The 16,549-nt window shown below is 39.8% G+C and overlaps 1 protein-coding gene across 1 annotated transcript in view; it reads left to right on the top strand.

Moving 5' to 3' along the window:
* Positions 1–8,919: 8,919 nt before the first annotated feature.
* Positions 8,920–16,549, top strand: part of LOC113540597 (collagen alpha-1(XXV) chain) — a 156,469-nt gene continuing 148,839 nt past the window's right edge. The window contains exons 1-2 of the mRNA XM_053233368.1: positions 8,920–9,604; positions 9,751–9,820. Coding sequence (XP_053089343.1) covers positions 9,308–9,604; positions 9,751–9,820 — 367 coding nt within the window. The 5' untranslated portion in view covers positions 8,920–9,307. The remainder of the gene's footprint in view (positions 9,605–9,750; positions 9,821–16,549) is intronic.

A 16,549-nucleotide genomic window follows, 5' to 3' on the forward strand; every position in this document is an offset into this window, starting at 1 on the left:
CACCCTTTCAGCATCACCATATATGTAAATAACACAACAATACATAACCCACTGTGTATTACTTTACTGTATTAATAGCATTTCTTTTGTGTATGTATATATATATATATATATATATATATATATATATATATATATATATATATATATATATCAGCCATAACATTAAAAGCACTGACAGGTGATGTGAACATTGATAACACTAATTATAACATTGATTATCTCATTACAGTGGCACCTCTCAAAGGGTGGGATATATTAAGGCAGCAAGCGAACTGTCAGTTCTCAAAGTTGATGTGTTGGAAGCAGGAAAAATGGGCAAGCATAAGGATCTGAGTGACTTTGACAAGGGCTAAATTGTGATGGCTAGAAAACTGGGTGACAGCATCTCCAAAACAGCAGGTCTTGTGGGGGGTTCCCAGTATGCAGTGGTTAGAACCTACCAAAAGTGTCCAAGAAAGGAGAACCCGTGAACCGGCAATAGGATCATGGGTGCCCAAGGCTCACTGATATGTGTGGGGAGCTCTTCGATCCCACAGAAGAGCTGCTGTAGGACAAATTGCTGAAAAAGTTAATGCTGGCTATGATAGAAAGGTGTCAGAACACACAGTTCATCGCAGCTTGCTGTGTAGCCACAGACTGGTCAGAGTGCCCATGCTGACTCCTGTCTACCGCTGAAAGTGCCTACGATGGGCACATGAGCATAAGAACTGGACCATGGAGGCCATGGCTTGGTCTGATGAATCATGTTTTCTTTTACATCATGTGGACAGCCAGGTGTGTGTACATTGCTTACATCGCAGCATTTGTCCAGGAATGGTTTGAGAAACATGACAAAGTGTTCAAGGTGTTGACTTGGACTCCAAATTTCCCAGATCTGAATCCGACTCAAATCAACAAGTCCGATCCATGGATCTCACAACATACAGTACTTAAAGGATGTGCTGCTAATGTCTTGGTGCCAGATACCACAGCACACCTTCAGAGGTCTTGTGGAGACCATGCCTCAACGGATCAGAGCTGTTTTGGTGGCACAAGGGGGACCTACACGATATTAGGCAGGTGGTTTTAATGTTATGGCTGATCTGTGTGTGTGTGTGTGTGTGTGTGAGAGAGAGTGAATATACACCAAGCCAGAGAGGCTGGAGTGTTAAATCCCAGAGAAAAGGCAGAGAGCTAGAGCTCACTTCCAACATTGGTTTTGGCATCATTTCATCCCAAGACTAACTGGTACTAACACATCCAAAACAAAGAGATTGTCTGTGTAGCTCCTTTATTGGATGCATGCTTTTTCTACTTTGCAACATATGTAAGAGTGCCTGCTTTAAATGTGAGACTGTGCATTCATACACATATTTATACACACATACAGGTCTTCTTAATTTGCTAAGTGCCTATTTATTTTGTAAACATCTGTGGTGGATATTGATCTTTTGGTGTTAGTTATTTCTCCCTTAAATTATAATTACCAGCGATCAGATGAGTTGTCAGCAACAGAGCCCTAAAATATAGCTGCGAATAGTTTCTTCCTTGCCAGAGCAAACATTTGCCCTACTAATTCCAGTATGGCTCAGTGAAAATGGCCTGCTGACCCTCAGTCAGCCAAGCTGTGTTTTGGAACATTGTCAAAACACAAGGGGCCAAGAAATTATGGTGCAAAATGACCTGACAGTGGGCACTGCACACAGTACTGCAACTACTATGAGAAATATCAAATACTAAAATGGTCTGTCAAATTCTCATTGAACCTCATACATTTCATGTTAGACAGTATGAAGTCAGACCAAGCCAACCAGCCATAGTAACCTGACTAATGAACAATCTTATGTGATTTGTCAGTGTGATGCATAATATTAAGTAACATAGGAAAAGCCAGCGCTGACTTCATGTAATTGCTCTTACTTACATTTAAATGCACCTTCTCAGTCATTTCCGTTATGCCCCGCCACGTTATGCACAGTTTATAATTAAATACCAAAATGCAGTAATATGATAATGTGTATGTTAAATTCTGGAAGGTAGGATGATTTAAATTAAAGGAAAAAATTAAAATTAAATTAAAGGAAAACTGGTGGCTCTGTTATGCTGTAGAGGGCATTTAACTGGCATGGTTTGGGTCCACCTGTCCCCTCAGAGTCACTACAAATCAGTGCAAAATTATTCTGACTGATCACCTTTATGCTATAATTAAAAAAAATTATATTCTGATGGGAGTGGTCTCTTCCAGGATGTCTCCGCCCCTTCCACAGGGCATCGGGGCCCAATTATTGGTTTGATGAATAAGAAAATAATGTAAATCACAATCACTCTATCCCAACCCAATTATGAGCGAGTACAACCCAAAATATAAGAGATTTTGGACTGATGTGTTAGACAGCACTCTCCGTCACCATCATTAAAACACCAACTGTGGGATCTTTAGGAAGAATGGTGTTCCTATAGTGCAGCTCAGAAGACTTGTAGAATATATACCAGGATGCACTCAAGCTGTTCTGGCTTTATGTTGCTTTTTCCTTTAATTTGTCACCCATTTGTATCCCTGTAACTATTTATATTTTTGTAAGTGTTTTACTTTTTCTCCTTTCTAAGCTGTGTTCTGAATTTTTGCTACTGCTCATAATTTGATTAGAGTAGCAGCCCCCCTAGTAGTGTAGACGTTTGTGTCTACATGTCTGACTATTGTGCAAAATAGCTTTCACCTAAAGAAAGTAACGATGATATCAACAAAAGCTGCATGTCATCTTTCGAAGTAATAATAAGAAATTTATGCTTTCTCAGTCTTTTTGCTGTGGAGCACTCAATAACTGAACTGATGTGTCGCCTCTGCACTCGGTATTTGGGACATTGCTAAGCAAATACTTTTACCATCAAAAAATTGTGTTCCAACTAGACAACAGTTAAATAGAGTTAAATACAGCCGACAGGTAGAAACAACAATTACACAGTAGTTTATTTAGTTTATTTAGTAAAAATGAAACATTTTTAAACCATGATCTATTTTGGTACATTGCTATCCTTTCATTTAACTGAGTAGTTATTGGTATGCAGTGCTTAAATTTGGAGTAAGTAGAATTTAAATTGAATTTAAAAAAAAAACAGGAATTTACCCTAATTTGCACTCTGAGCAAACACTCAAACATTAGCATGCCCCAACTTCAGTAACTCTGTATGTTCACATTTCTCAAAATCCACAGAACCCTGCTAACAGTGTGAGTCATAGAGTGCTTTATTCTCATCACTGAGCCTATATTAAATGATAATTGAACCAATTTTATATTTTCCCTCTCTGTTCTTGCTGTTCACTGCTACATAACTGATGGTTATACTATACTAAATGATTGTATTGGTTTTATGCTTTACCTCTTCTTTCCTTGCTAACTGTTCACGGCTAATTAAACCAACACCTACTCGGACGCCAGAGTAAACTCATGATAAAGTACAGAAGCTATTTTCTATTCATCTTTGAAAAGTTGCAGTCCTTGGATTTGTGAGTACAATGGCAATCTTAAGAGACAATATAAATATCTTGGTAAAATTTTGGCAAATGCATTTCCAGGTTTTTCCACTGGTAAAATAATATCCTAGCAATTTCACATGACTGGACATTTTTCATGGGAACAATTTGACCTGGACGTGCAATTCCTAATAAAAGAAGAAACTCACTTCCAAAACCTGAGAAGTTTGAAACAAACCAATTCCCAAACTGAAGAAAATCTACCACCCAGGTTCTCCTGCCTCACATTTTCATACTGGTCCCTACTCAACCTTAGACTATATACAGCTATGTACATGCACTGGCCACTTCACTGGGTAGGACCCCCCTTTGCTCTCAGAAGATATTCAGTTCATGGCATGGATGCCACAAGTTGTTGAAAACATTCCTTTGAGAGTCCTTTGTTGACATGATTGCATCACATAATTGCAGCAGATTTGTCAGCTGCACATTCATGCTGCAATTCCCCAGTTCTACCACATCCCAAAGGTGCTCTTTTGGATTCAGTTCTAGTGACTGTTGAGACCATTGAAGTACACTGAGCTCATGTCCATGTAACAAATTTGAGAAGATTTGTGCTTTGTGGTATGGCGCATTGTCATTACACGATGGGTAAATTGTGGCCATAAAAGGATGCACCAGGTCAGCAACAATACTCAAATAGCCTGTGTCATTAAAAGGATGCTCAATTGGTATTAAGGAGCCAAATGTGTGCCAGGAAATCATTCCCTACACCATTATACCACCACCACCAGCCTGAACTGTTGGCATAATGCAGGTTGGGTCTATGGTTTCATGCCACTGATGCCAAATTGTGACCCCAACATCTGCATGTCACAGCAGAAATTGAGATTCATGAGACCACGGCACCATAGAGACCGTTTCTGTTTCTGAAATACTCAATCCAGCCCATCTGGCACCAAACATGCAACGGAAAAAGTCACCGAGATCAGACCTTTTTCCCCATTCTGATGTTTGACATAAATATTAACTGAAGCTCTTGACCTGTATCTGCATGATTTTAGGCAATGTTCTGCTGCCAAATGATAGGCAGAATAGATAACTACATTACAGTGTAGGGGGGCATGGTGGCTTAGTGGTTTAGCACGTTCACCTTGCACCTCTGGGGTTGGGGGTTTCCTCCAGGTACTCTGGTTTCCTTCCCTGGTCCAAAGACATGTGTTGTAGGCTGATTGGCATTTCCAAATCGTCCTTAGTGTGTGCAGTTGTATCTTGCAATGGATTGTGCTGCAACCAGGGTGTCCCACCTTGTGCCCCAAGTCCCTTGGGATAGGCTCCAGGCTACCCTGCAGCCCTGTGTAGAATAAGCGGTATGGAAAATGAATGGATGGTTTATTGTGCAGGTGAAAAGGTGTTCCTAATAACATGTACCATTTTTAATGTTGCTTGAAGTAAACATAAGGGAAATTTAACACATCGTTTTTATTTTCACACAAATTATTCCCAAAAAATACAAACCTCCATTTGTGAATGAGAGATTAATATTGATTCCAAAGCTTCCATGTGATTAATGATATAGCCCTTACAGTGCTCATTTAATTTGTTTCCATTCCTTGTTTAAAAAGCAGTTTTCCCTGTGTGGGTTTCCATTTGTGAATTACTGTGAGCTTTTCCAGTAATTCACAAGTGTGTGAATTTTCCAGTTCCTCAGGTTTTTTTTTTTTTTAGAATGCTAACATTCTTGTCTCTCGTCTAAAAATTAGATTGCATTAGATTAGACTGACATTCTTACAAAAGGACCTGATAATGATTTTACAATGTGGGATACAATAACAATGTGAAGCATGTAAAGAATTCTGCAGTGATTGTGTGGTGACTGTGCTGTAATTGTTTCTGGCGGTACAGAGAGAGCCAGCTGGATTGTTGGATACACACATATAAAATTGAAACAGTAGAGCTGATTTTGGTTTCAATATATCAACTGGGAAAAAATCCCATGAATAGGCAATCATTGCTAAAAAAAAAAAAAAAAAAAAGAAATTCTGCAGAAATTCTTAAACTAAGCATATGATGCCAGCTAGTGGAGAAAATTGGCAGCTGCAGGTTCAACATTTTATAAAGTGGAATAAAAAAGGTGATAACATTCCCAGTTTGTTTACCGTATGATAATATTTATCTTAATCATTGTGGTAGTGGATCCAGAGCTTATCCCGGGAACACTGGTTTCAAGGGGGGGATACAGTCTTGATTGGACACCAGTCAACACACACACACACACACACACATACACAATCACACTTTCGGGCAATTTAGGGTAACCCAGTTGCATGTGTTTGGAAAGTGGGAGGAAACCAGATTATCTTAATAATCTATTATGTATTATCATTGACATATTCATATCATTTGCTTTTATTATAAATATATATTAAACAAATCATAATGATTTTATAATGATAATGATTTTCCTAAAGACTGAATGAATTTGTGGAAGACATTTTTAAAGCACAAAATACACTATATGGTCAAAACTATGTGGACACCAGACCATGACAGCCATATGTGGTTCTTCCCCAGACTGTTGGCACAAAGTTGGAAGCACAGAATGTCTTTGTATGCTGAAGCTTTACAGTTTGTCTTCACTACAATGCCCTTGTACACAAAGCGAGGTCCATAAAGACATGGTTTGCCAAGGTTGGTGTGGAAGAACTCGAGTGGAAGGCACAGAACCCTGACCTCAACCCCACTGAGCACCTTTAGGATGAATTGGACTGCTGACTACATGCCAGGACTCCTTGCCCGACATCAGTGCCACAGCCACACTCTAAAATCTAGCAGAAAGCATTCAGAGAAGAGTGGAGGTTATTTAAACAGGAAATGGGGACTAAATCTATAATGGGATGCTCAACAAGCACATATGAGTGTGATAGGTCAGGTGTCCACATACTTTTGGCCACATTGTGAACATCATAGTAGTATAACTGGATCGTCATAAACATTACAGTCACTGTCATATTGAAGGTATTTCAGACCTGTTTTATTATTTCAGTTTTATTTTGTTGAGACAAACGAGAAAAAAAAAATACATGATGCGTTCATGCAGAGATGCTGCTGCATTGAACACACCCTCTGTAAAAATGCCACACTTGACCTGGCACACTGTGGACACTAGAGTGCTCTGTTGCTGTTTGAGTGCAATGGAAAGACACAAATATCACATAGGTCCAGGTTGTGCTTTTTACACTAAAGCTGCACTATATGGATGAAATATTATACTGCTATTATAATTTTGGTAAAAGCAACTGTATTATGCCTTTCAGTATAATAAAAAAACACATTAGTGAGACCCTGACATGGTGTATAGAAATGCTTACAGCACAAAGTACTGAGTGATTAGGAAGAGGGATTGTGTACATTTTGTAATATCAGTAGTATGTTATAACAATTAACACTTAACTATGTTACAACAGTAGTACTAATGTTATATCAGTAGTGTTTTATAACAATTAACTAATAATATATTATGCAGATGGCACAGTGGGCACAGATGGCATTGCTGTCTCACAGCTCCAGGGTCCTGGGTTTTTTCCTGAGCCCTGGTTACTGTTTGTGCAGAGTTTTGCACTTCTCTCGTGTTCGTATGGGATTCCTCTGGGTTCTCCGGTATCCTCCCATTGTCCAACAAACATGCAGGTAAATGGATTAGCACATAAGTGGTCAATAAGTGCATAAAAGTGTGTGAGTGCATGGTGCCCTTCAGGGGACAGGTGTCCCATCCAGGGTGAATTCCTCCACCTTAACGGGATTGGCTCTGAATCCGTGTCCCTGACCAAGATAAAGTGGTTACTGAAGAGAAATGAATGTATGATATATTATGCAGATTTAATTTATACCTGTGCTTCGACATCTTTCAAGAAACGGCCCTCAACCCAAGAATTCAACATAAAGCAGCAAATCACTCTGCACTCTACACATCAATTTCCCCCTGAAATCCTCTGTGAAGACTCATTAACTTTTTCTGTTCATACCTCTTTTATGAGTACTTATGATGAACAGCTGTTTTGGGACGTGGGGTTCAATACAACGAAAAAAACACAATTCCACCATTATTTCACAAATGTTGAAAAAAAACCCCCACTATAATTAGCAGACTGCTTTAGGTTAAGATCCCATTTGCCATTTTTTGTCTTGTTACTATTGGTAATTTACAATAACTGTTTAGTCAAATACAGTTTTCATTATTATAACCCAATTTCATTCTATCTTTTATTACCGTGCTTTGGGATTGTTACCACCAAAAAATGATGTGACGATACACTTTCAAGTATCGCCAGTACTTGTACAATACCTGACCAACTGCAAAAAATCAGATTTACCCTGACTGTAGAGAGCAGAAAACACAGTGGTCAGCCAGTCAGATTACTAACTGCTTGGGACATTATACCATTGTACAGTAAACACTGAATTAGAAAAAGCAATGGTTTTTCACAGGCCTTTTAAACTACTAGGCACTGCTGTTTTGCCTTCATATGGTGTCTATCAACTTGATATCAAACCTCAGAAAAGTAAATACTGTGATAGGTATTGTGTAACTCCAAAATATCTTCACCCATCCTTTATTTTTTGCCGTATCGTTGAGTTTCTGTGGTGAAACTCAAACTGAGTGTGGGACCAATACAGAGGTCAGTCCAGGCCACATGTCTGGCAGCAGGAAGGCAGTGAATGCATGTCAGGCATCTCCACATGGGTTCCAACCACGAGCTTCTCCTTGAAGCCCGCTGTCTAAGGTTACTGCGAAAAAACTGCGGCAAGCACACTGAACTTCACAGCACAGAACCGCCACTTTTCGCACACCACGTGATTCAGATTAGCGGTGCAATACTTGCTATTCATCTCCATAATTTATTCTACGGTTCATTATGCATGAATTATTGAGTGGCGTTTAGGGAGCGGCAGTGCAGTGGTTTTGATTGGCTGCTGTTTTATACAATTAGGCAACCTCGTGTCTAATATGTTTCGGCATGAAATTTAGTTTCTTATTTTATTTTTTTTATGAAAAAAGTTAGTTTTGTGCAGGTATAGGCTGCTGATATGGTGTGGAAGGTTTGCGCTTAACAGACACCTGACAGGCAGAAAATGAATGATTATAGCTGCAATCACTACTGATCATAGCTTCCTTTTGACGGTGCCACATTTCAGTATCAATTTCAATTGATTTTTTTTACTTCAGAGGCTTGCATTTAGCTAATGCATGCATCTGCTGTGCAAAAATCCAACTGTATAATAGACCTATTCAACAGAAGCGTTTGCAATGTCTGAATATAATCGCAGAAATAAGATGCAGATAGTGGAGAGAGTGCATATGGGTGGAGAGAGCAGTCCTGATGATGATGATGATGATGATGATGATGGTGGTGGTGATGATGATCGCTGAGTGGCGCGTGCATTCGGAGGCGCGCAGTGTTGTGCAGTGTGAACGGACCGTGTGGAATGCATTGCGCTCTTCTCGGCGCGCTCAGACCCTCGTGCGCTTTAAAGCTTTGGCCACGCCGCCTGTCCAAGTAGGGATTCGGAACGCCTGGCCACGCCATCTCATTGATCCTTATTTTTGTCCAGTATATCAACTAGCTCCCAGAAGCCTCCGCGAATCAGCCGCAGGTTATCCGGTTTTCAGACTGGGTTTGAATGAGCGCGCGCTAGACGGAGCTGCATGCGCGCGGACACGGACGTCGCTCTCAGTTCAGTTCAGTTCAGCACGGGACGCGTCGAAATAACACTTTCAGTGCTTGTCAGTCATTCTGCTCCTGTCTCTGCATGGTGATTATTTACACAGTATTGCACGGTTGAAAGAGAGTTATGAAGGCTTCAGAAGCCCCAAACCAGTCCAGGTGCGCTGCGAAAATGGAGAGCGACTCGAGCTGCGGCGGAAAGCGGCATTACCTCAAAACCATCACCGGTGCGATCCCGTTTGTTTTCTCCATCGCTTCCGTCGCCTTTTGCATCCTACTGGGGATTCAAAGCAGTGACCTAAAGAACAGAATGCTCGATTTGGAAAGCAGCAATGGAGAGCGCCTCTCACACCCGTTTGCTGAGGTTTCCATAGACGAGTTTAACTCAATGGTACAGGAGAGAGTGGACGAGGTCCTGGCACAGGTAAGCCCTCCAAACCAGCTTAGGAAGCACATGCTCTAATGTCCCATTTTCTCTTTTCACATAGCGTCTTCCCCTTACATCAGTTTGGCAAATCAGAAAACCCAAAGCTTAGTCAACATATGTTTTGGTTTCTGTTCATTCCCTAGCACTCCTATGAACATTTTGCACGCATAAGGACTGCACGTGAAGTCTCACCTGACTGCAACTGCCCACCAGGTAATGCTCACTTGCTCACTAACAGCATCATATGTTCTAGATCATTCAGTGGTGTAGATGAGCAATGCAGCATATGACACGTATACCCTAGACTCTGGCATATTGCGCACATGATGGGTTTTTAATTTTTTTTTTCTAAGCAGCTTCTGTGTGACTCTATCAAGGCACACGGCTCACTAGTGCGCACTACTGACTCAGAAACTTCTAGTTAAGTGCACTGAGTTGGAAATTGGACCTGCCTGGTGTTTCAGCAGCGCTATTAAATATTCTCGAGGTTTTTTTGGCAAATGAGGCGCGTTAATGTGCCACGTGGGGCGCTGATTGACGTTTAGCTCGGCAGGGCTTCCTCTGCTGAACATCCTCTACAAACAAAACAGCTGACTAACATTCACATGGCAGGATCTGACTCTGGATAATGCCTTATCTTTGCAAAGAGAGTGTGTGAGGGAAACGGGAGTGCATGTGTAACGCACCAGTGTGTTTTGAAAGATGCAGACAGGTGGATGCTCTGAGGAGCCTCCTTTACTATACTTCTATAAATACTCTTCTATACATAAAAGTTTTGTGAAGGGGGGTGGGGGGGTGGGGGGTGTTGGGGTGTGTTATCCTCACACATTCTTGCCCCCTGCCCTGTTTTCCTAAGCTGAAGATCTACAGCATTTAGCAGTTTATGTGAGATATGCTTTAAATTGCATCTGATCATGCAGTAGATTTCCACAGTGCATGATCCGTTCTGTGGGATCCTTGCTGGAAAGCTGAAGTGACCACAGACAGCCTCTGAATGTCTCAGTGCTAGCTCCTCATTTCTACCAGCAGATGGAAACACACATACCTAGAACTAAGATTTAGAGTTGAGGAATTTTGAATACCTCTGAAAGGAAGATGAATGGTGAGAGATGACAAGGATTCTTCTAATCTGTGAGCAAATTACAACAGTTTCAGACGGACATACTGGTATTTACAAAAGGTAGAATGAGATTAAATCAGTAGGAACACCAGTTAACTACCATCCTGATTTGATTAATCTGTCTGGAGTAAGAATGAAAGAATGTAAGAGAAGCTTCTACTAAGATCACAATTTTACAAAGCATAGTTAGTTAGGTAAATATGTATATACTGTGATCCATAGTCTATTATACATTCCTTTAATCTGTTAGGTGGGAACTAGGTCCTAACTTACAGGCATGGATAAAAGTGTAAATTATGATTTGGCAGCCTCCGTTCTATATTTCCATACATATTTTATTCATTTTTTTGCCTGCCAGGTGTCTGTTTAATGCAAAAACAAATCATTTCACACCAAATGAAGCATGCCAGCATCAACTAACTTTCCCAACATCCTGCCAGTAGAATTTAGTGGGGAGATAAGTTTTATGAGCCTTGCTGGTGCAGCTCTTTATATTGTGCACACATACACACATCCGGCCCATGAACTTTAATTCCCTTGTCTTCAGTGGTGGTTGATTCGTTAACATAGAACAGTACTGGGGTGAAACAGAGTCTGTGGCTGATTCTTAGCTCTTCTAGTATATATCATCAGACTATCCTTTTTTTTTTAAACCAAAGCTGGTTGAGCATCAATTGCTCAAGTGAGGAAAAAAGAAAGTCAGTTTGAGAGAGAGAAAAGGAGAGGGAACATGATTGCGTGTGTGTGTGTGTGTGTGTGTGTTTGTATGTGTGTGTGCATGTGTTTGTGTGAAAGAGAGAAAAAAAGAGAGAGAGAGAGAGCAAAAGAAAGGGGGGGAGGGCATGAAAGATGCACACCATCAAGGGCATCAAGGTCATTTATTGCTTTGTGCATCTTTTACCAGAAGAACACACAATTTGCTTCAGAATCTATTATTATTTCAGCATCGTGTTTGTCTTTGTCACCAATTTATGTTAGCTTCAAAGAATAATGTCACAACAAATGACCGTAATTGTATCAGGATTTAGGCTGCTTTTTGGTTTTCTGTACATTTATCTCGTTCTCCACACTGTGATCAGCATTCCAAATAGTTGCCTGTTGTTTAATGGGATCTTTAATAAAAACTGCAGTCAGCCAGGAGGAGTGCCCTTCTACTGAAACACTACTTTTTTCTTTCTCTCACCATCGCTATGTCTCTGACCAACTCTCTCACCATGTCTCTCTCTCCACTTCTGTGTGTGTCTCTTTCAGCTTCAAAAAACCTTGGCAGGTCAGATGTACTGGGGACATACTATAGTGGAATTTTCCCACTGTTTATGTGGTTTTTCCTGAAAGTGGGTGTTGCTTTTGATAGTCAAGAATGTCTACTGGCAACACAAGATTTCTCATATTTCTCATTTTTTAGTATTGTCTTAATGTTATTCAACCTTTATTGCCATCTTTTCTCATAGCTCATTTCCTCCTTTTATAAATATTCCTCTGCAATGGTGATACACAAAACAGTGAGAGTTCAGGAAGTAGCCAAAAGATAGCCACCATCCATAGTTTATTTTTCCTGAGCAAGGGCAGCACATGAAACTACTGAAACTCAAACATCTAAAGTCAAACTTAAGAGGAGGATTAATCATTTTGGGATGAATTATGTGAATTGCAGATTTTGATAAAAAAATTTCCTTTCTCTAGGTCAAGTGGCTGATCTTGTCAGTCTAACTGTTGCATTCCTCAGCCTGTTCCAAACAATTAGGCAGGTAATTAATAAGAAGCGTGTGGGCTTGAGCTTGCTGTGTGTGTTTTCTCCCAGTGAGGGGGTAGAGGAATTACCGGCTGCCAGGTAAAGCGATACAGACATTCAGCTAGAGACAGGAGCCAGCTGCTACTGGTTAGACGCCAGCCAGCAGCTGTAGAGCACAAGAAGAAGGCTGCACATGCGTACAAACAAGTTAGTGAAAAAGGGAAAGAGATGGATAGAGTGGGATTGCTGTCAATTATAGTATGGAGGATTGTGATTCAATGAACACTGCAGTGAATTGGTGGTTTATAAAGTCCATTGGAGTGGTAAACCAATTATACACTGTATGTACTGACAATGCTCCTGGTGTTAAGGAGTTAGGGTGTTAAGGTGTTAAGGCTTAGCAATAGCGAGACAGTATGCATATTTTGTAATTTCAGTAGAATACAGACAAACAATGGAATGTAAGCTTTCCATTTACCACATATATTACAGATACAATGCAATTTATCAGTATTATGGATGTGACATTGCAGTTTTTTTACTACTAATTTGAGCAAACATAGTGCGCTTTTGCCAAAAGCCTTTGGAGAATATATAGAATATGAAAGAAACATGAAAAACATGTAGTTTAAGTGTTTGTTTTGTTCTATATATTACTGAGGAAACTCTAGAATTATGGATGGAATATTTTTGCGTGATGTAATCAGTAAAGAATAAAGGCGCCCTCACAGATTGTAGAGAAAAACTGAAAATAAACTGAAAAACTGAGAATATAAGCTATAAATGAAATAAGACAACTCCAACTTTGATATGATATTTGAGATGATATTAAGTAAAATGTACTGTATTGTCTCTTAAAACAATGCAGTATGGCTGGTTTAAACTGTTTCATAGTTGATAGATTAAAGATTGATGGATTTCAATTACCTTGAAATTCAATGTAAACAGTTAATATAGTCCAAAATGAACAATTTAACTTCTTATTGTCATTGTACGATTGACATGTTTGTATGAATATACAGTATGTTGTCAAGTTTAGTGCCTTTCTTTGCTCTGTAAGTCAGTATGACCTCTTTCCTCAAGTAATAAGAGTGAAAGAAAAAGAAATGGAGAGATAGCCAGACAAAACAAACTTCATTATGAAAGATCAGCCTGAGGATTGAAGTATTAAAAAAGATAAACTGAATGAGAGAGATAGAGGTAGAGAAAATAAACCCTTTCAAATCAAAGAGGCTGTTTGTCACTGTTGTTGTTTGACTCTTGGCTGCATTCCCTGGATAGTAGACAGGAATCTGAGGGTAGGAGGGAGAGATCTCACCCTCGCCTCTTACCACAGACGATGCTTCCAGGCACATGCGGCAGTTCACAGAGCCACAACACATGTGGTTGCACCCCAATTCACTGGAAGAATGGCTCCACAGTTTTAAATGTCATTGTGCTGCTGAAAGGTTGCTGTTTGAATTTGCAGTCAAAATACTGTATGTTTGTAAGATTTTTATATCATCGGCTTTGTTAATAGACAGCTTTAGTAGTAAAAGCCAAGCCTCTGAATTGGCAACTACAGCAGATAGAAAACTGCAGTTTGAATTGTGACATTGTGAATTGTTTTGTCAGACAACTCATTTGAATGTTAACGTGTACAGATGGAAAGGGGGTGGAGAGCAACACATAGATGTCATCATCACTCCCTATTTTGGTTGACAAGGTTAAGCAAGCGTCTGGAAAGCTGGCTGAAGTCATAATTAGGTTAGAATATGACACATAAAGTTGTGTCACATTAGCTTTGTATCTCTGTCTGTGTGGCCCCCATCTATGACTCAGTTGCTTCTTCAACCACATAACCATGACCACTATGTGATCCGTAAAAAAGACCCCTCTGTTTTCAAGCAGACAAAAAAAACTATATTTCTTCCTAGCCCCCACCACTTTTACTCCAGAAGGAGTTTCCTGCATTGCTCATTCCCACAAGAGGTCATTCTCTCTCACGTTGGGCATGTCCAGAAGGTGAGTGCTGTGTTCTGGGTCTTTACAAAAGGAGGACCCCTAACCTCACAGGGCACATCTGTGGGAAACTCCGGATACTGAGCTATTATATACTTCTCACTTGTAATATGGGGCTCAGACAACCCAAATAAGGAGCTCAAAGGACTTAAAGGACCCTATGATCCATGTGGTCTTATTTTTTGGCTGAGAGCCAGCATATTGAACCTAAGAGAATGACTCATTTTGGAATAACATCACCCTGCTAGAATGTCGGACTGTTCATATGGGCCCCATTGACCAGTTTTTGTTCTTCCGTACGTACCAAGGGTCATCCATTCCAGTCCTCAGCCAGAATCCTGGACAGTTTGATTATTTTTCTCCACCAACACATGAGTGTTTTTGAGCCAGTGAATTACCTTAAATCAACTTTGCCAGAATATAGACCTCTAGGAGCATAATAGATAACAGAAGAGTATCTAAGGGGTTATTTTGGCTTTATTTAGCCAAAATATTTTACGACAGTTCCAAATGCTTATTTGCATAAAGTGCAGCTTATTATATACATGCTCAATAACTTTGTTTTGCTCAATAATTGCCATATAATGAATCATAAAATGTCAACAAAGTCACCATTACAAGTCCTCCACATTTAACCCTCCAAGAAGTCAAACGAATGTGTTCTTTATTTCGGTTATTTCACATTTTATTGACTACCAGCTGTTATGATGAGAAACAGGATTAAAAAATCAGTATCATGTATTTTTTCTGTTTCTGTTTAAAAGTTACTAGCCTGCTACACTCTAAGCTCAGGGACATCGAGCTGACTGCTGATAAATTTCTGGAGGTCTACTGCAGGAGGAGAAAAACAAAAAGAAGTTCTGGTTTTATGCGATAAAATGTCATTTTCCTCATATTACTAGCATGCTGTTTTACTCATTTTCAGTGGAACTGTCATAAAGATATCTTATGGCAACATTATTAATATGGCAAGAGTGGTTGATGGTAGCTTGTGCCTTAAATGATTAATAACAAATTCATGCCGTCACCGCTCCTACTGTCTGAACAGCAGTGTTTTGCACTTTACAGTATAATTGTACAGATCACACAGTGATCACACAGTTTTATTTACCATATTTCCTCATCCTTTCCAAAATTAATTCCTGGCTATGCCACTGATTGTTGACCCTAGATTTATACAGTATATAGGTCTGACATTGTAACATCCAGTATATTTAAGAATCTCTTGCTCAGAATTGTGTGTGTGTGTGTGTGTGTGTGTGTGTGCGTGCACTTGCACATGGGGACTGCTTTCACTGTTCAGCACATTACAGTTACTAATGCCTTAAGGACACGCCAGTCAGCAAATATGTAATTTTATATCCACCGGGCATGATCATTACTTGCGTCAGCCATATTGGAGAGCTAGGGGGGAGCTCAAGGCCAAAAGACACGGAAAATCTCACATCTAATATCTGTGTAGCCTGAAGCGCTAGGTATAGATTGATGCAGCATCTCTTTGTCACTAACTGCTGGAACGGTATTAGTAAGGCTTTAGGTCACGCTTCTTTATGTTGATCTTTAACAACATAACATAGATCAGTGTGAAGGTGCGAATGTAAATCCATGTCATCTTATTTGTCTCCTTTTACACTTTTCTCTCTAAAGACTTGACACACTGTAAACTTGTTGGCTAAATGTTGTGAAAGAGTTTTCCCCCCTGAAATATGCTTATCCATGAAATACATATACTTTTAAAATATGATTATCACATTAGAAATAGGCATTTGCTCTCAATAATGGTTAGATATTGATATTACTGCATCTGTGTCAAGTCAAATTTATTCATCTCAGCTGCGTTTTATGAAATGATGGATACTTTGTGCTTTGGCTATGAATACTTTAGAAAATTCATTATTCCTTTACGTTTCAAAGGTTGACAAAGTACATGGAATGGTTCACCTGCTACCACCCCCACCCTTCTTTCTAGATACGAAACATTGAACTCCAAGTCAGCCCTGATGTAACTGTCTCAGATGCATTTTTGCGAGTTGGGGTCAGGTATCAAAACACGTTTCCTGCTGTGATGACATCCATCAAGGAAGACAGC

This window comes from Pangasianodon hypophthalmus, chromosome 4, assembly GCF_027358585.1.
Source record: "Pangasianodon hypophthalmus isolate fPanHyp1 chromosome 4, fPanHyp1.pri, whole genome shotgun sequence".
Classification (NCBI taxonomy): domain Eukaryota; kingdom Metazoa; phylum Chordata; class Actinopteri; order Siluriformes; family Pangasiidae; genus Pangasianodon; species Pangasianodon hypophthalmus.